The 15,013-nt window shown below is 53.0% G+C and overlaps 2 protein-coding genes across 5 annotated transcripts; one reads left to right on the top strand and one right to left on the bottom strand.

Moving 5' to 3' along the window:
- The first annotated feature begins 624 nt into the window (after positions 1–624).
- SLC35B2 (solute carrier family 35 member B2) lies at positions 625–4,105 on the top strand. 3 transcript variants are annotated; one of them, XM_047859960.1, is made up of 4 exons: positions 625–758; positions 1,287–1,480; positions 1,675–1,829; positions 2,551–4,105. In XM_047859960.1, exons 1-4 carry the CDS (start codon positions 748–750, stop codon positions 3,487–3,489), a joined length of 1,299 nt encoding a protein of 432 aa, XP_047715916.1. In that variant the 5' UTR covers positions 625–747; the 3' UTR covers positions 3,490–4,105. The 3 variants fall into 3 exon arrangements, with proteins under 3 accessions (XP_047715916.1, XP_047715918.1, XP_047715919.1); XM_047859962.1 differs by lacking the exon at positions 1,287–1,480 and having other exon boundaries at positions 637–758; XM_047859963.1 differs by lacking the exons at positions 625–758; positions 1,675–1,829 and having other exon boundaries at positions 1,400–1,480.
- Positions 4,106–4,358: 253 nt separating this feature from the next.
- Positions 4,359–10,400, bottom strand: HSP90AB1 (heat shock protein 90 alpha family class B member 1). 2 transcript variants are annotated; one of them, XM_047859958.1, is made up of 12 exons: positions 10,244–10,400; positions 8,652–8,798; positions 8,006–8,212; positions 7,752–7,911; positions 7,476–7,609; positions 7,059–7,367; positions 6,471–6,636; positions 6,110–6,300; positions 5,858–6,005; positions 5,466–5,734; positions 4,854–5,187; positions 4,359–4,733 (listed from the first exon to the last, which is right to left on the bottom strand). In XM_047859958.1, the coding sequence occupies exons 2-12, from the start codon at positions 8,796–8,798 to the stop codon at positions 4,624–4,626; spliced, it is 2,175 nt and encodes a 724-aa protein (XP_047715914.1). In that variant the 5' UTR covers positions 10,244–10,400; the 3' UTR covers positions 4,359–4,623. The 2 variants fall into 2 exon arrangements, with proteins under 2 accessions (XP_047715914.1, XP_047715915.1); XM_047859959.1 differs by lacking the exon at positions 10,244–10,400 and adding an exon at positions 9,456–9,473.
- Between the last annotated feature and the right edge of the window lie 4,613 nt (positions 10,401–15,013).

Here is a 15,013-nt window from a genome sequence, read left to right as displayed (position 1 = left end):
GCTGCAGAGGATTCTGTGAGGGGGGAAAAAAAAGAGTGGGGTGGAGAACACGCGTTGGTGGAGGGCCACACTTTGGGCGGTCAGGGGAGGTCTGTGAGGCCTGTCATCTCCACCTAGACACGAGGACGAGTAAGGGATGTAGGGAGAGCGTTCAGGCGAAGGCCTTTGGTGAATTAGAGGAACGGAGAGCAGGCCAGTGGGACTCTGCAGAGGGTGGGTGAGTGGGCGAGGTAGACAGGCCAGGTCATGCCGAGCCTGAAGGTCTTGGGGAGTTGGGACAGAACTGCAGCCCATTGGGGAAAGGAAGGAGGTATCTTCCCGTCAGAAAACGGGGAAGGGGTGGCGCAAGAGGAAGTGCTTGGGACGCACAACGTCAATGTCCCTGTCCCAAGAGGGCGGGAGCACCACTACCTCCCGGGTTGGTTGTGTGGACTTAGGGCGATGACGAAGCGGGGTGCGGGTGTACGGCCTGGGGGCTCCCCGCCCTGGGCGGTCCAGCTCCCGGATACCGGGCCGCGTCTCCCTCCGGGCCGCGCGGGGGCGCTGTGGCCCGCCGGCGGCCCGGGGCGCTGCCTGGTCGCGGCTGGGGGCGGAGGGGCGGCCGCGGGGAGGGAGGCGGGAAGAGCGCGGCACTTCCGCTAGCCGCTCGCTCGCCGGCCGCTCCTGGAGGCGGCAGCGGGAGCGGAGGGAGCGCGCGGCCCGGGGACCGCATTCCCCGGCCCCCCTCCGCCCCACGCGGCCCGGACCATGGACGCCAGGTGGGGGGGCTGGGGGAGCGGCGGGCCCACGTGACCGAGCCCCCGGGCCACGTGACTGCCGCTGCTGGGCACGGAGGGGCCGGGTGGGGTCCCAGCTGCCCGGCGGCAGGCCCGCATAGCGGAGCCCGGGGCCGGCGGGGAGGGGGGGGGGGGCGCGGCGTGGACTGGACTTGTCCTCCTTGCGAGGGTCCGGGAGTGTCGGGCGGAGGAGTTGGGAACCCTGGCGCTCCGGGATCCTGGAGGGCGGGGTGGGAGGAGGGGGCGCCGCCTGTAGCCCGAACGGCCGGCCAGCGCTGGAGGGAACAGAGGGAACCTGTGTGGCCAGAGGGGCGGGTCCGCCCCCGAGGAGGGAGGGAGCCCCGCCTGGCCCGCGCCGGCCCCCCCAGGAGAGAGAGAGGCCCTTTGTCCGGGCTGGGCTGCAGCTGAGGGGGGCGGGGAGACTCCGGGCCCTTCTCCAGTGTAGTCCCCTCTGGAGGGCCGAGTGGATGAGGAACGGCACCCTAATCCTTACGTCCGCTGTCCCCGCAGGTGGTGGGCAGTGGTGGTGCTGGCTGCGCTCCCCTCCCTGGGGGCAGGTGGGGAGACCCCCGAAGCCCCTCCAGAGTCATGGACGCAGCTGTGGTTTTTCCGCTTTTTGGTGAATGCTGCTGGCTATGCCAGCTTTATGGTACCTGGCTACCTGCTGGTGCAGTACTTCAAGCGGAAGAACTACCTGGAGACAGGTGTGTGTGCCGAAAGGGTAGGGAAGCGTGCCAGGTCCCTGTTACGAGTGCTGACCAGCAGTCCAGATTGGGATGTGGCTTGGGAAGGGAGGGAGGGATGCCCGCAGGCCTGACAGCAGGGCCGCTGGCTGCTCTGGGCAAGAGGAGGTGCTGGGGAGAATACTGGCTCTTGACCTTGTGTGCCTGTTTTTTAGGCAGGGGTCTCTGCTTTCCCCTGGTGAAAACTTGTGTGTTTGGCCATGAGCCCAAGGCCTCTGACGAGGTTCCTCTGGCTTCCCGGACGGAGCCGGCAGAGACCACTCCCACTTGGCAGGCCCTGAAGCTGCTCTTCTGTGCCGCGGGGCTCCAGGTAGGTAGGCAGGCTCTGCCTCTCTTCCTGGGTTGGGCCCCAGGACAGGTACGGTGCGGAACCGAAGTTTTCACCCTGCCAGCCCCCCGCGGTTTGCTGGCTGTGTTAACATGGCCCCCTCTTCCAGGGGGCGCATGGTACCACCATCTTAGAGGTGGTCGGGATAACCACTGTCTTGTCCTTCCCCCTTCCTCTTGCCCTCTTGTGTGATTTCTCCTGTGCCGTTACTACCCTTCCCCCTGCAGTGATGTCTCCTATACTGCTAACCCACTGATCAAATTTTGGGGAAGCCACGCAGCCCTCCCCCCACTACTGCATGTGACAGGGAGCGAAGATACGGAGTTCTTGGCACTTTGGAGCGGGCACTACTAGTCCTACACGTGCCGCACAGGTGTCCAGTCTTACTCCCCGAATCCACTGAGGATAGACAGGAGGATACATGGGATGGAGTCTGCTTTAATGTACCCTCCGGTGGGGCAGACAGGGTCTGGGCATGCCTAAAGCCTCTGTCATTGTTTCACACACACTCGATCCTTCCGAGGTGAATCCAGGCTTTGGAGGGGAGAGGAAACTTCTGGTTATTACAGAGGGACCAACATACGTATGCTGTCCTTTGAATCACCTAGACCTTTTCTGAGGAAGAGGGAGGTCGAAATCTTTCGGGCCACCTTCTCCTCCTCTTACCTTCTCGGTCCTCGTTCCTCCCCGCCCCTCCCTCCAGGTGTCCTACCTGACTTGGGGAGTGCTGCAGGAGAGAGTGATGACCCGCAGCTATGGGGCTACTGCCACCTCGCCAGGTGAGCGCTTCACGGACTCCCAGTTCCTGGTGCTGATGAACCGGGTGCTGGCCCTGCTGGTGGCTGGCCTCTGCTGCATCCTCTGTAAGCAGCCCCGGCACGGGGCACCCATGTACCGGTACTCCTTTGCCAGCCTGTCAAACGTGCTCAGCAGCTGGTGTCAGTACGAAGCTCTCAAGTTCGTCAGCTTTCCCACCCAGGTGCTGGCCAAGGCCTCTAAGGTGATCCCGGTCATGCTGATGGGAAAGTTGGTGTCTCGGCGCAGCTACGAACACTGGGAATACCTGACGGCCGGCCTCATCTCCATCGGGGTCAGCATGTTCCTGCTGTCCAGCGGACCGGAGCCCCGCAGCTCCCCGGCCACCACCCTGTCCGGCCTCATCCTGCTGGCAGGCTACATCGCCTTTGACAGCTTCACCTCGAACTGGCAGGATGCCCTGTTTGCCTATAAGATGTCTTCGGTGCAGATGATGTTTGGGGTCAATTTCTTCTCCTGCCTCTTCACGGTGGGCTCCCTGCTAGAGCAGGGGGCCCTCCTGGAGGGGACCCGCTTCATGGGGCGACACAGTGAATTTGCTGCGCATGCCCTTCTGCTCTCAGTCTGCTCTGCATGCGGCCAGCTCTTCATCTTCTACACCATTGGGCAGTTCGGGGCCGCCGTCTTCACCATCATCATGACCCTCCGCCAGGCCTTCGCCATCCTCCTCTCCTGCCTCCTCTACGGCCACACAGTCACTGTGGTGGGGGGTCTGGGGGTGGCTGTGGTCTTTGCTGCCCTCCTCCTCAGAGTCTATGCCCGGGGCCGACTAAAGCAACGGGGTAAGAAGGCTGTGCCTGTCGAGTCCCCTGTGCAGAAAGTTTGAGGGGCCTGAGAGACGAAGTCCAACAAGAACCTCACCATACCAGTTTTCCTCTCCTACTGTAACTTTTGAGGTGGCTGGCTCAAGGTCAGAATGCAGGCTTTTAGTATCACAAACCAGCTCTGCAGGTTGGGGTTGAGTCCAGGAGTCAGCCTTCCCCTTTGCCTTAAGTCACCCGTCCTCCAGTAGGGATTCTTCTGAGCCCCAAGGTAGAGGACCTTCCTCAGTGGGTGGGAGGGGCTTGCCGAGAAGGCAGAAGCACCTTCTAAAGCCGCTCTCCAAATTCCCTGAAGTCTTGCCCTGTGGGCTCTGCCACCAACACACCTGTGCTTGTCCCCTCCCTTGAATGGCCCACCCGTGCAGACTCCCTCCCAGAGACCTATGGAACTTACTCTGGTGAGAAAAGCACAAGTGTTGTAGGCTCCAAGTGCTGCTTTCCCGGGAGTCCCTGAAAGACGGTGCTGTGCTGGGGGAGGAGGACAGGAGGGCCCTACCCAGCACCACCACCCTCTGCTCCTGGATCCCCAGGCTCTGCTCCAAGAGCCCATTGCAGGTTTTGGTACTTTGGAAATGTTAACTTTTTGCTCTAATTTTATTTTATTAAATTAAATTGCTGCAATGGTCTCGAGTCCCGTGTTTTCATTGACTGAAGTATGTGCTTTAGGAAGGGGACAGAGTATTACATGCTGGTTTGTGGCCACCCTTTAGAGTCAATGTTGGGGGACTTCAGAACTGCTAGATGGTTACAAGTGACTTTAGCTTTCAATGTACCAGAGTAACCGATTACCAGGATGAAACCAGGTACAACTTGGAATAGGAAAGCAAAGGAAACTCAAAAGGCACCAGATCCACTTTACAAGGGAAAGCAGAACTGTATAAAACTGTATTTTCTTTATTTTGCATACTTTAACTTCAGAACAAAATAAACAAAAAACCACAGTACACATCCAACCCCCTCGTCAAATATAGGAAGGGATAGGCCTGAGGCCCTTGTATCCTGCCTCAGACAAAGACAGGAGGGGGAAAAAAAACAAAACACTAGACATCAGCAGAAGGAACCAGGTGAACTGAGGCCACTCAGGGCTGCTGGGAAGCCATGGGGACACTATACAGAGGGCACAGGTCTGCAGGTAGAAACTAATCTACTTCTTCCATGCGGGACGCATCCTCATCACCCTCAAGGGGAGGGATCTCATCAGGAACAGCAGCACTGGGTTCCTCTGCAGTTACTTCGTCTTCGTCAATACCTGTTAAGTAGGAAAGAACGCCACGTGAATGTCAATCCGAATACCATTAAGTCAAATCTGTCCCTCGGAGACTAGTTTACCCAACTCCTAGCCACACTCTGGTGTAACAAAGATACTCACCCAGGCCTAGCTTGATCATGCGGTAAATTCGGTTGGAGTGGGTCTGGGGATCCTCCAGTGAGAAGCCAGAAGAGAGCAGTGCAGTTTCAAACAGGAGCACCACCAGGTCCTTGACAGCCTTGTCATTCTTGTCCGCCTCTGCCTTCTGCCGTAGTGTCTCCACAATGGGGTGGTCAGGATTAATCTCCAGGTGCTTTTTGGCCATCATATAACCCATTGTAGAGTTGTCCCGAAGTGCCTGGGCTTTCATGATCCGCTCCATGTTGGCCGTCCAGCCGTAGGTGCTCGTCACAATGCAGCAGGGTGAAGACACTAGCCTGTTTGAGATGGTCACCTGTGGATAATGACAAAAACTTATGTTTACGTTAAATCTGATTACCATTTCCAAGCTAAGATGATGGTATGTTAAGCTCTATTCTCAGAAGAAACACTTCATCGTTCCCAAATATTTATAAAAATACCAACCTTAAACCTGCTGGTAAAAGCAGCGCAAGGGGAAAGAAACTCTGCACAAATTAGACGACCTAAAACTAATTGTGTAGCACCACAAGATTCTGAGGGAAACAGCTCTAAAGCATTTACAAACTACATCCTAGTCCCAGAACTGCTTACCTTCTCAACCTTCTTATCCAGTATTTCTTTCATAAGTTTGCAGAGGTTCTCAAACTTGGCCTTGCTCTCTTCCATTTTCTTTTTCTCCTCTTCATCCTCAGGTAGCTCCAGGCCCTCCTTGGTAACGGAGACGAGACTCTTCCCATCAAACTCCTTGAGCTGCTGCACGCAGTACTCATCGATAGGCTCAGTCATATACACTACCTCGAAGCCCCGCTTCCGCACCCGCTCCACAAAAGCGGAGTTGGCAACCTGCTCTTTGCTCTCGCCTGCAGGGTTGAGAGAGACTCAGGGATCAGAATGCCACCTACCAGTTCCCAGGCATTCCCAAATGTCCTCCCTATTTCCTTATACCCTCATGAGGCTTTGATCAGACCCAGGCTCCAACATACCAGTGATGTAATAGATGGACTTCTGGGTCTCCTTCATGCGAGAGACATACTCCGAAAGAGAAGTCATCTCATCTCCAGACTGGGAGGTGTGATAACGCAGCAGCTCAGAAAGACGGCGCCGATTAGTGGAGTCCTCATGGATTCCAAGCTTCAAAGGTGGAAAGAAAACGATCTTACTTGTAAATAATCTGTTACTCTCTAGGTGAATGAAAAAACCCATCCATCTTAAGTAAGCATTTGCTGCTTCCGTACCTTCAGGTTTTTAGAGAATGCCTCATAGAATTTCTTATAGTTCTCCTTGTCTTCTGCCAGTTCAGAGAAGAGCTCAAGGCACTTCTTTACGATGTTTTTGCGAATGACCTTCAAGATTTTGCTCTGCTGGAGCATTTCTCGGGAGATGTTTAGGGGCAAGTCCTCAGAGTCCACCACACCACGGATGAAATCTGCAGTCAGGGAGAAAATGGGAGTTAACGTAGACAGGGTCATCTAAGTTCAACAGGATCCACTTTCTCACTGAACCTGATTTCAAAAAAAAAAAAGACAAAACCTCCGTTTCCTGAGAGCAATATAGGACTTTACCCAACCAACTACATTCGGCCAAAAGGACACTCACTGAGATACTCCGGTATCAACTCATCACAGCTGTCCATGATAAACACACGGCGGACATAGAGCTTAATGTTGTTCTTTTTCTTCTTGTTCTCAAAAAGGTCAAAAGGAGCCCGACGGGGGATGAACAGCAATGCCCTGAATTCCAGCTGACCTTCCACAGAGAAGTGCTGAAAGAAATTCAAAGCAAGCCAGTAGTGTATTTCAAGATACACCTTTAAATCCCAACATCACATCATTCATTGAATTGTCTGAAACAGAGTTCTTCCCTAAGCACTGATGACAGAACAGACATCATAGGACCTCTTTTGAAAAAATTAAACTCCTATGCCCCAAACTAATCCACAATGGTACTGCTATGTATAATCCTGGGATTAATGAGTTAACAGTCCTATCAGGAACCTGCCACAGAGACAAAGTGATGTCACGGAGATGTCCTTTCTTTACCCTAAAAGATCATCAACAAGTGAAAGGACATGGATCCATGGCATTCAGTTCCCACCACCAAACAGATGGGCAAGTTCCATGGTCTACTACCAGCAACCCCGTTCTGCCTGCTCTTCCTATTCAATCAACATGCAAGGCTTCTCACCTTGACTGCCAAGTGGTCTTCCCAGTCATTCGTAAGGCTCTTGTAAAACTCTCCATATTCCTCCTGGGTGATGTCGTCAGGGTTTCTGGTCCAAATGGGTTTGGTCTTGTTCAGTTCTTCCTGATCAATGTACTTCTCCTTAATCTTCTTTGTTTTCTTCTTCTTGTCCTTCCCACTATCATCCTCCTCATCTGAGCCCACATCTTCAATCTTGGGTTTCTCCTCATCATCTTTATCTTCCTCTTCTTTCTCACCTTTCTCCTCCTCTGCCTCATCATCACTGATTTCTTTCTCTCGTTCCTTCTCCAGCTGAAAGTACAAAAGACAGTAGCTCCAGACTTCAGAAACCAAAACCGGGGACCTTGGAACTCTCCGAAAGAGCAGACATACACGTGAGGAGTACCAATCCATACTCACATAAAGAGTGATGGGATAGCCTATGAACTGTGAGTGCTTCTTCACCACTTCTTTGACACGTCTCTCCTCTAAATATTCTGTCTGGTCTTCTTTAAGATGGAGGATCACTTTGGTGCCCCGGCCAATGGGCTCACCTAGGAGTTAATCACAGAGTATAAAAAATGAAGCTAAATGCAGACCTGTCATCAACGACTCCACAGGTAACACCCTCAAGATCTCCATTACAGGTTTCCCCAGAATTCTAACCCAGACAACCTAATAGGAAAGCCGTCTTACCATGGTCTGCACGTACAGTGAAGGAGCCCCCAGCAGAAGACTCCCAGGCATACTGCTCATCATCGTTGTGCTTTGTGATCACAACCACTTTCTCTGCCACCAGATAAGCAGAATAAAAGCCAACACCAAATTGTCCAATCATGGAAATGTCTGCACCAGCCTGCCAGAAAATTTTACAAACAAGTTTAAAACAAAATAGCAAACCAAACATCCACAAAAATGGATGGCGTGCACCTAGCTGAAATACCACATACCTGGAGAGCCTCCATGAATGCTTTAGTGCCCGACTTGGCAATGGTCCCCAAATTATTTATGAGATCGGCTTTGGTCATGCCAATGCCTGTGTCCACTAGAGTCAGAGTGCGTTCCTGGGGGTTGGGGATGATGTCAATTTTGAGCTCTTTACCGCTGTCCAACTTGGAAGGGTCTGTCAGGCTCTCATACCGAATCTTGTCCAAGGCCTGAAAACACAAATCTCATTTTTACAATTCTGCTTCCTAAAAGCCCAGCTCTTCGTCCGAAAGGAAACTACTTTTTATTCCCAAGTAGCATCAATTTTGATTACCCACTCCCAAACTTGGCGTGTAAGAGCCACATACAGGTGGGGCACCGGACTCTTGATTTTGGCTCAGGTCATGATCTCAGTTTGTGGGTTCAAGCCCCGTGTGTTGGGCTCCATGTTGACCGCTCAGAGCCTGCTCGGGATTCTCCCTCTCTCTGCCCCTCCCTCACTCTCAAAATAAAACTTAGAACACAAAAAGAACCATTTACAGTTACAATAGCCCATCTATCCACATCAACGTTTTTAGAATAGCAGCCCCACAAAATACCAAACCGCCTTTCTCTCTTTTCCGAGTGCTGAAAACAAAAACCACAAATGAAGCTGCCCACAGCACTCACATCAGAAGCGTTACTGATCAACTCCCGAAGGAAAATTTCCTTGTTGGAATAAAAGGTATTGATGATGAGGGACATGAGTTGGGCAATTTCTGCCTGGAAGGCAAATGTCTCCACCTCCTCCTCTCCATGGTGCACTTCCTCAGGCATCTAAAATGAGAATAATCAAGAATTAGAAAAGAACCGGATGGCTCCACATTTAACACTTCAAGTTCACCCTGGTCACAGCGGAAGACTCAAAGAGACTTAGTCCAAGCTGTTTTAATCCAGGTAATGAACATATTCCTCAAAAACCGTAGCGCCTTTTCAAGACTTCTCTTAGTGGGAATCCAACTTAGAAAGAAAAATAAAAAGCTGCTTCAACACAATACACAAGGTCAAGCTTTTTGAAAAGGTATTTTGAAACCAAACTGCTCTTAACTGATCCGTGGGACCCAAAACCTCAGCATCACCTGGTAGGCTGTTCAAAATACAGATACTGGGCCCATCCCAGGAATAGGAATAACAACTCCAGGTAATCCAAACTCAGGTGAAGGAGAAAACCACCTACTACGTTTCCACCACCTTTTTTGTTACAAAATCCAATAGCCCAAGATGAGCGATTTTATGTTAAATGGCCAGTAATCCGGAATTGGCTCTCTTCAATCGAGAATCTCCCACATCAAAAGCTCACGTGGGATTGCTGCCTCACAGGATAGAAGATAACCCGAGAGACCGGTGAATACCCGCCCAAGAGGCTCAGACAAAGAACGGATAAAGCACCCCTCAACACATGTGGCTACAATATAGAACGAAACCAAACACAACTAAGATGGTGGCCGTAGACGGCTGGGCAGACCCTCGTCACTGCCGGACATGCGTTGGCCAGGGCCACGCGAGGAGGGGGCGCCACCGCGCAGCCTCCCTTCGCCCCAGCATCCGGGCACCAGGGCGGGGCGCTGGGCTCCAGAAGCTTCCAGAACAATCTCAGCTCTCTGGGAGGGGCGGGGGAGGAAAGGGCCCATGAATCTTCCAGAGCCTGCCCCCTCCTCTCCCCTCCCCCTCACCGGGACTGCAGAAAAGCTCTGGAAAGAAAGAACGGCAGGCCAGAGCCAGCCATAATCGTTCCTTGCCGAAGAACCTCACATAAAGGAACAGAAAGCCCTGGAAAAATGCGTCCCACGGAAGAGATGGCAAAGCCAGGCCAGCACCAGGCTGTGCTGAGTCACGTCCAGCGCGCACACCCACCACCCTTGGGGACCCTCCGGCGCCCCGTAGCCGCGTCCGGAAGTGGAGGGGCAAACATGGCAGCGTCCCGGGCCGGCGCGGACACCACGTGCAGCTGCCCACTACCCCAAGCCCACGCCGCGGCCCACCTCCCCCCACGGCTAGTTGCCGTCTGAGGGAAAACCCCGCACCAAAGCACGGACGAAAAAACTAGCCCAACTCTCGAGAGCCCTGTCCCATCCACACCCCCCAAAAATTCCGAGTTGACCTATCTATCCCAAGACCGCTCCAACACGACAAAATCTAGGCTTTGAAAAGGAAACGATGGACGAAAGCAACACGTAAGGGCAATCCAATCAGAAACACCTGAAAAAAACCAATGACCTTACCTTCAAGGAGAAGAGCTGTAAGCACGACAGACCACGGTGAGCAGGGACTAAGTCCGGCTCAAAATCCGCAACAAGGCTGCGCGGGGGTGACTCAAGAGAGCGGCTGTTCGCCCCCAGTGGCCCTATATACGGCGAAGCACAGACCAGCTGCCCGTCCCCGAATCCCTCCGCCTTAAAGGAGGATGCGGGTCAGCCCGGCACCTGCCGCTGCCCGCCCACCTTGACGTCATGGTCCAAAATAGGGGAGGGGGCGGGGAAGGGCGGAAGCAACCGGTCTCAGTCTCCGCCCTGAGAGCACGCGCAAGTACCGCTTTTCGTGGCCGCATCTCCGCACTGCCAAGGCTCGACCACCGTCCAAGAACTAGAGATTGAGAATGCTCACATGACATAAACGAGGGATCTAGTGGCAAGGATCCCACTGACCTCCCTATAAACCTCTAATACAGGCGCCTCCACACATAAGTGTCCTGGCCAAGAGGAACACCAAAAAAGGTGGATAGAAAGGCCAACCACTCCGACCTCGACTCCCAGGTTCCACTTCCTTGCTAGAAACTGCCCTACACATGCCTACAGCCCAATAAGGGAAAAGGGTTTTCCTTAGGGACAGTGCACAATTCGAGATCTAACTTCACGCAGCCCCGGGAGCCCGGTCCTCCCTCGGGGAGGAGAAAGAGCCAGCGCTTTGCAGCGGGGCGTGGCTCTTGGTGGGGGGGAAGGGCGCCGGCTCGGGCTAGCAGTGGGACTCTTTGCCCGCGCCCGGCGGAAGGAGCGACGACGGCGGTACTGCGACTACTTCCAGCAGTTTCCAGACCCGCCTTGGCGGTACCGCCCCCACCCCGCCCCTTTCCTCCAGGCTCCGCCCCGCCCTCTGCGGCCTGGTCCTGTCTCTGCAGCTGCTTGTGTTACCCCCTAGGAATCGGCCGGGGTCCCCGGGGAGCAGGGGGTGGGCTGTCCCAAGCCTATTTACCGTCTAAAGCCGCTGGCGGGACCCTATTATCCACCTGCCAGGCCCAGCTAGCTCGGCACTCCCTCGGGAGTGGGATGGAGCAAAAAGGGAGTGATTGACCTTCCCCCAATCCCTTCCCCATCAAGCACATAGCACAGGGCTGTTGGGGCGGCTGTGCTGACGCGCCTTCAGCGAGCGGAGACTGGGGACGACTTGGCCACCGGGGGGACCCTCCCCAACTCCTGCAGTCGCCCACGTGTGTAGAACACAGAGACATGCGTCTCCCCAGCGTGAGCATATCGAGCTGTTTTCTCAATCTGGTTTCGTTTTTGGCCCTCTTCGCTCCTGCAGCTGCCAGACGGGAGGAGCAGAGGGTCTCCAGGGACCCCTGCAGGGTGGCAGGGGCTCCTGGAGGGCGCTTGAAGACGCTTCCCAGAGAGCAGCCCGTTGAAGGCTGCCAGAAATTGTTCCTCTTCAGATGTGGCGCCGGAGCTCCCAAGCCGTTAGACTGCCCAGGGAGCTGTGGGACGCCATACTTCGCTTGGCTCTACCCCTTTTGTGTGCCCTTCAGATGGAAAGCTGTCCTTGTCTATCCAAGGCCTCATCTTGGAATCCTGTTGGGCCCACAGCCCCTCCGGAAGAGAATGGCCACTTCCTGCTCTGTGACATTGTAGGTGTCCATCAACTGCTTTCTTGGCCCACTGTGTCCGCCACTGGAATGCTGGGGAGGGGTTCCTCCCCTACCTCACCCCCACCCCCAGCCCCACAGCCCTCCCTCGTCAGCCCTGGTGCCCCATCTTCCTTCCTTTGTATTTTCTTTATGTGTTGAATTCCGAAGAATAAAGGGTCCTTGCTTTCCTCATCCTTGCCACCAGGCTTAGCACCACCCCAATTGTATTTTTCCTTGCTCTTCTTTCCTTCCTTGTGGTGTGTGAGAAGCCGGTGGCTGGGAGAAGTTAATGGGTTTGGGAAGGGGTGTGGGTGCTGCTCCCAGAAATGCCCCAGGATTCTCTGTTCCTGATCTAAATCTCAAACCAAGAGTGTCCTCCCTCAATATACCTTCTTTTCCTCTGGGCAGAAGGGCTCTAGCTAATGAAACATCTCCCTAGTTGACAAAAAGCATTCACACCATTTCACCATCCTGTGAAGAGGTAAAAGCGAGTCTCCACATTCTGTGAACTGGGGAAGCAAGGCTTCAATGAGGACAGTGAGCTCAGAGCCTTTGTTGCAACAACCCTTGCTCCCTGCTCCAGGAATGGAGTGGGGATGCTGTCTCCCCTCCCAGGACCCAAGTCCAAAGCAGAGCAGAAATCACGTGCTGATCAGTATTAGGACCAGAGACGCCTCGCGGGTCTCCTAATGGGAAGATCTCAAGTCTTGCACTAGCACAGAATTTCTGGAAGGCTTCTCTTCTGGAAGCCTTCTCCTACTCACTGACACTAACTTAAGCTCCCACAGGGAGTGCCTGGGGATGCAAAAATGCATAAACAAGACGGAGGTTTCAGTCCACAGGGCGCTGTGGCAGGCACCTCATCCTGGGGAAGGGGCAGGCTTAGGGCCAAGGCTAGTCAGCCCATGACACAGGTCTATTCCCGGAAGAGGGAAAAGCATGGAAAGGCACAGCCCTGACAGAAGGACCATAGCCTAGGAGCCCCTGAAGGAGGCAGAAGAGCTAAAAGTAGCCCTGCAGGCAGGGTTCAGGTCACAGAGGGCCACGAATGCCATGTTAAGATGCTCTGACCTTAACTTAGACTGGAGGAAGCCATGGAGGCTGTCAAAGCTTAAAATCTTCTAGATCTCCGGAGTCCTATTCCCGGGAGCACTTGCAATGCCTATTGCTTCCAAGATACCCTTTATTCCTGACCAGGCCTCAAAGACCCAGCCCAACCTTCTGTCGTTGGAGGGTAGCCAGTTGAAGCAAGAGTTGACCAGCTGTAGCCTGCAGCTGGTGGGCCTGTTGCTTGCTTTTAGATGGCTTATGGGTGAGAATGGTTTTTACATTTTTTTAATTGTGGGAAAAATCAACAGAAAGATACTGTTTTGGCCTGTGAAAAGTACGTGAAATTCGGATGTGTGTTCATAAAGTTTTACTGAAACATAGCCACCCTTGTTTGCATGTTGTCTTTGGCTGCTTTTATGCCGCAGTGGCAGAGTTGATGGTGTGGCAGAGACCATAGAGCATGCGAAGTCTAAAATATTTACTCTCTTACCTTTTACGGAGGAGACTTACAGACCCCTAATCTAGCTAAAGCGAAGTGGGGTCTTGGAGGATGCACAGAGACTTAGCTGCTGCTCAGAATAGGAATTCTCCCAATTAGGCTGTGCCACTGGCCTTTCAGGGGGATCAGGGAGGCCAGTGAGGGGAGCTAAGAGGCAGTAGATGAATCAAGCAACCAAAAGCATCGGGACATCAGAGGTTGTATACCAGTGAGGGGTAGCTCTGGATCCTTAACTCCCAGAACAAACTGGCTTCCGGAAGTCAGTGGCTGCCAGATGTGTCCTGTCAGTTCTGGTTCTTCCCAGTTCCATGACGCTTATAATCTCTGAACTCCGGCGGGGGTGGGGGGGAGTGGGGAATACCCTAAACTGACATCCTCACAGGCCAATGGACCTGATGTTTAGAGATGTGGGACAATTGAGCCAGTCTGCATGACCAGCCTGGGCCCCACCTCTTTGCCTCAGTTTCCACATCCTGTTGGGACATGAGAAACCTCACAACTCTCACCCACTTGATTGTTAGTACTATGCTTTTTGTTTGGTTTTTTTTTGTTTTTGATGCAATGGCAATGGAAAATTTCCTTCATTTTGTTTCCTGAAGAGTTTGAAAAGCAATTGACTTTTGTTTACTGGTCCTACAACTTGGTAAACTACCTTATTAATTCTTAATTTGTCTGGGTTTTTTTTATTTATTTATTTATTCATTTTGAGAGGGGGGAGGGACAGAGAGAGAGAGAGAGAGAGAGAGAGAGAGAACACCAAGCAGGCTCTGCACTGTCAGCACAGAACCCGACATGGGGCTTGAACTCACGACCCGTGAGATCATGACCTGAGCAGAAACCAAGAGCCAGAATGTTAACCGACTGAGCCACCCAGGCGCCCTTGTTTTTTGTTTTTTAAGTACAACCCTATCTATCATCTGAGAACAATGACAGTTTGGAATCTCCCTTTCTAATCCTTGTATCTCTTATTTCTTGTTATACTGCACCAGCTAAAACCTGCAAGACAATGATGAGTGGAAACAGTGATTCTGGGCATCCCTATCTCATTTCTGATCAGGAAAGGAATGCTTTTAATGTTTCACCATTGAGCACAATATTCTTTCTATTCCTAAGTTGTTACAACTTTTAATTGGAACAAGTATCTGAATTATTTTCCTGCATCTATTGAGACTATTGTTTTAAAAAATTCCCTTTGCACGGGGTGCCTGGGTGGCTCGGTTGGTTGGGTGTCTGATTCTTGATCTTAGCTCATGGTCTTGCAGTTCGTGGGTTCAAGACCCACCCTGAGCACACACGCCGGCAGTGTGGATTCTGCTTGGGGTTCCAATCTCTCTCTGACTCTCCCCTGCTCTCTCTCTCAAAATAAATAAATAAACTTTAAGAAAATTCCCTATGGGGTGGTGCCTGGGTGGCTCAGTCGGTTAAGCGTCTGACTCTTGATATGGGCTCAGGTCATGATCTCACGGGTTTGTGGGACTGAGCCCCGCTCGGGCTCTGTGCTGACAGTATGGAGCCTGCTTGGGATTCTCTCTTCTCCTTCTCTGCCCTTCCCCTTGCTTGCATTCCCTTGCTCTCTCTCAAAATAAATAAACACTTAAACATTTT

The sequence above is a fragment of the Prionailurus viverrinus genome, chromosome B2, assembly GCF_022837055.1.
Source record: "Prionailurus viverrinus isolate Anna chromosome B2, UM_Priviv_1.0, whole genome shotgun sequence".
Taxonomy (NCBI): Eukaryota; Metazoa; Chordata; class Mammalia; order Carnivora; family Felidae; genus Prionailurus; species Prionailurus viverrinus.
Note: the sequence above shows the minus strand (reverse complement) of the source record. Positions and strands in the feature narration are given on the sequence as shown.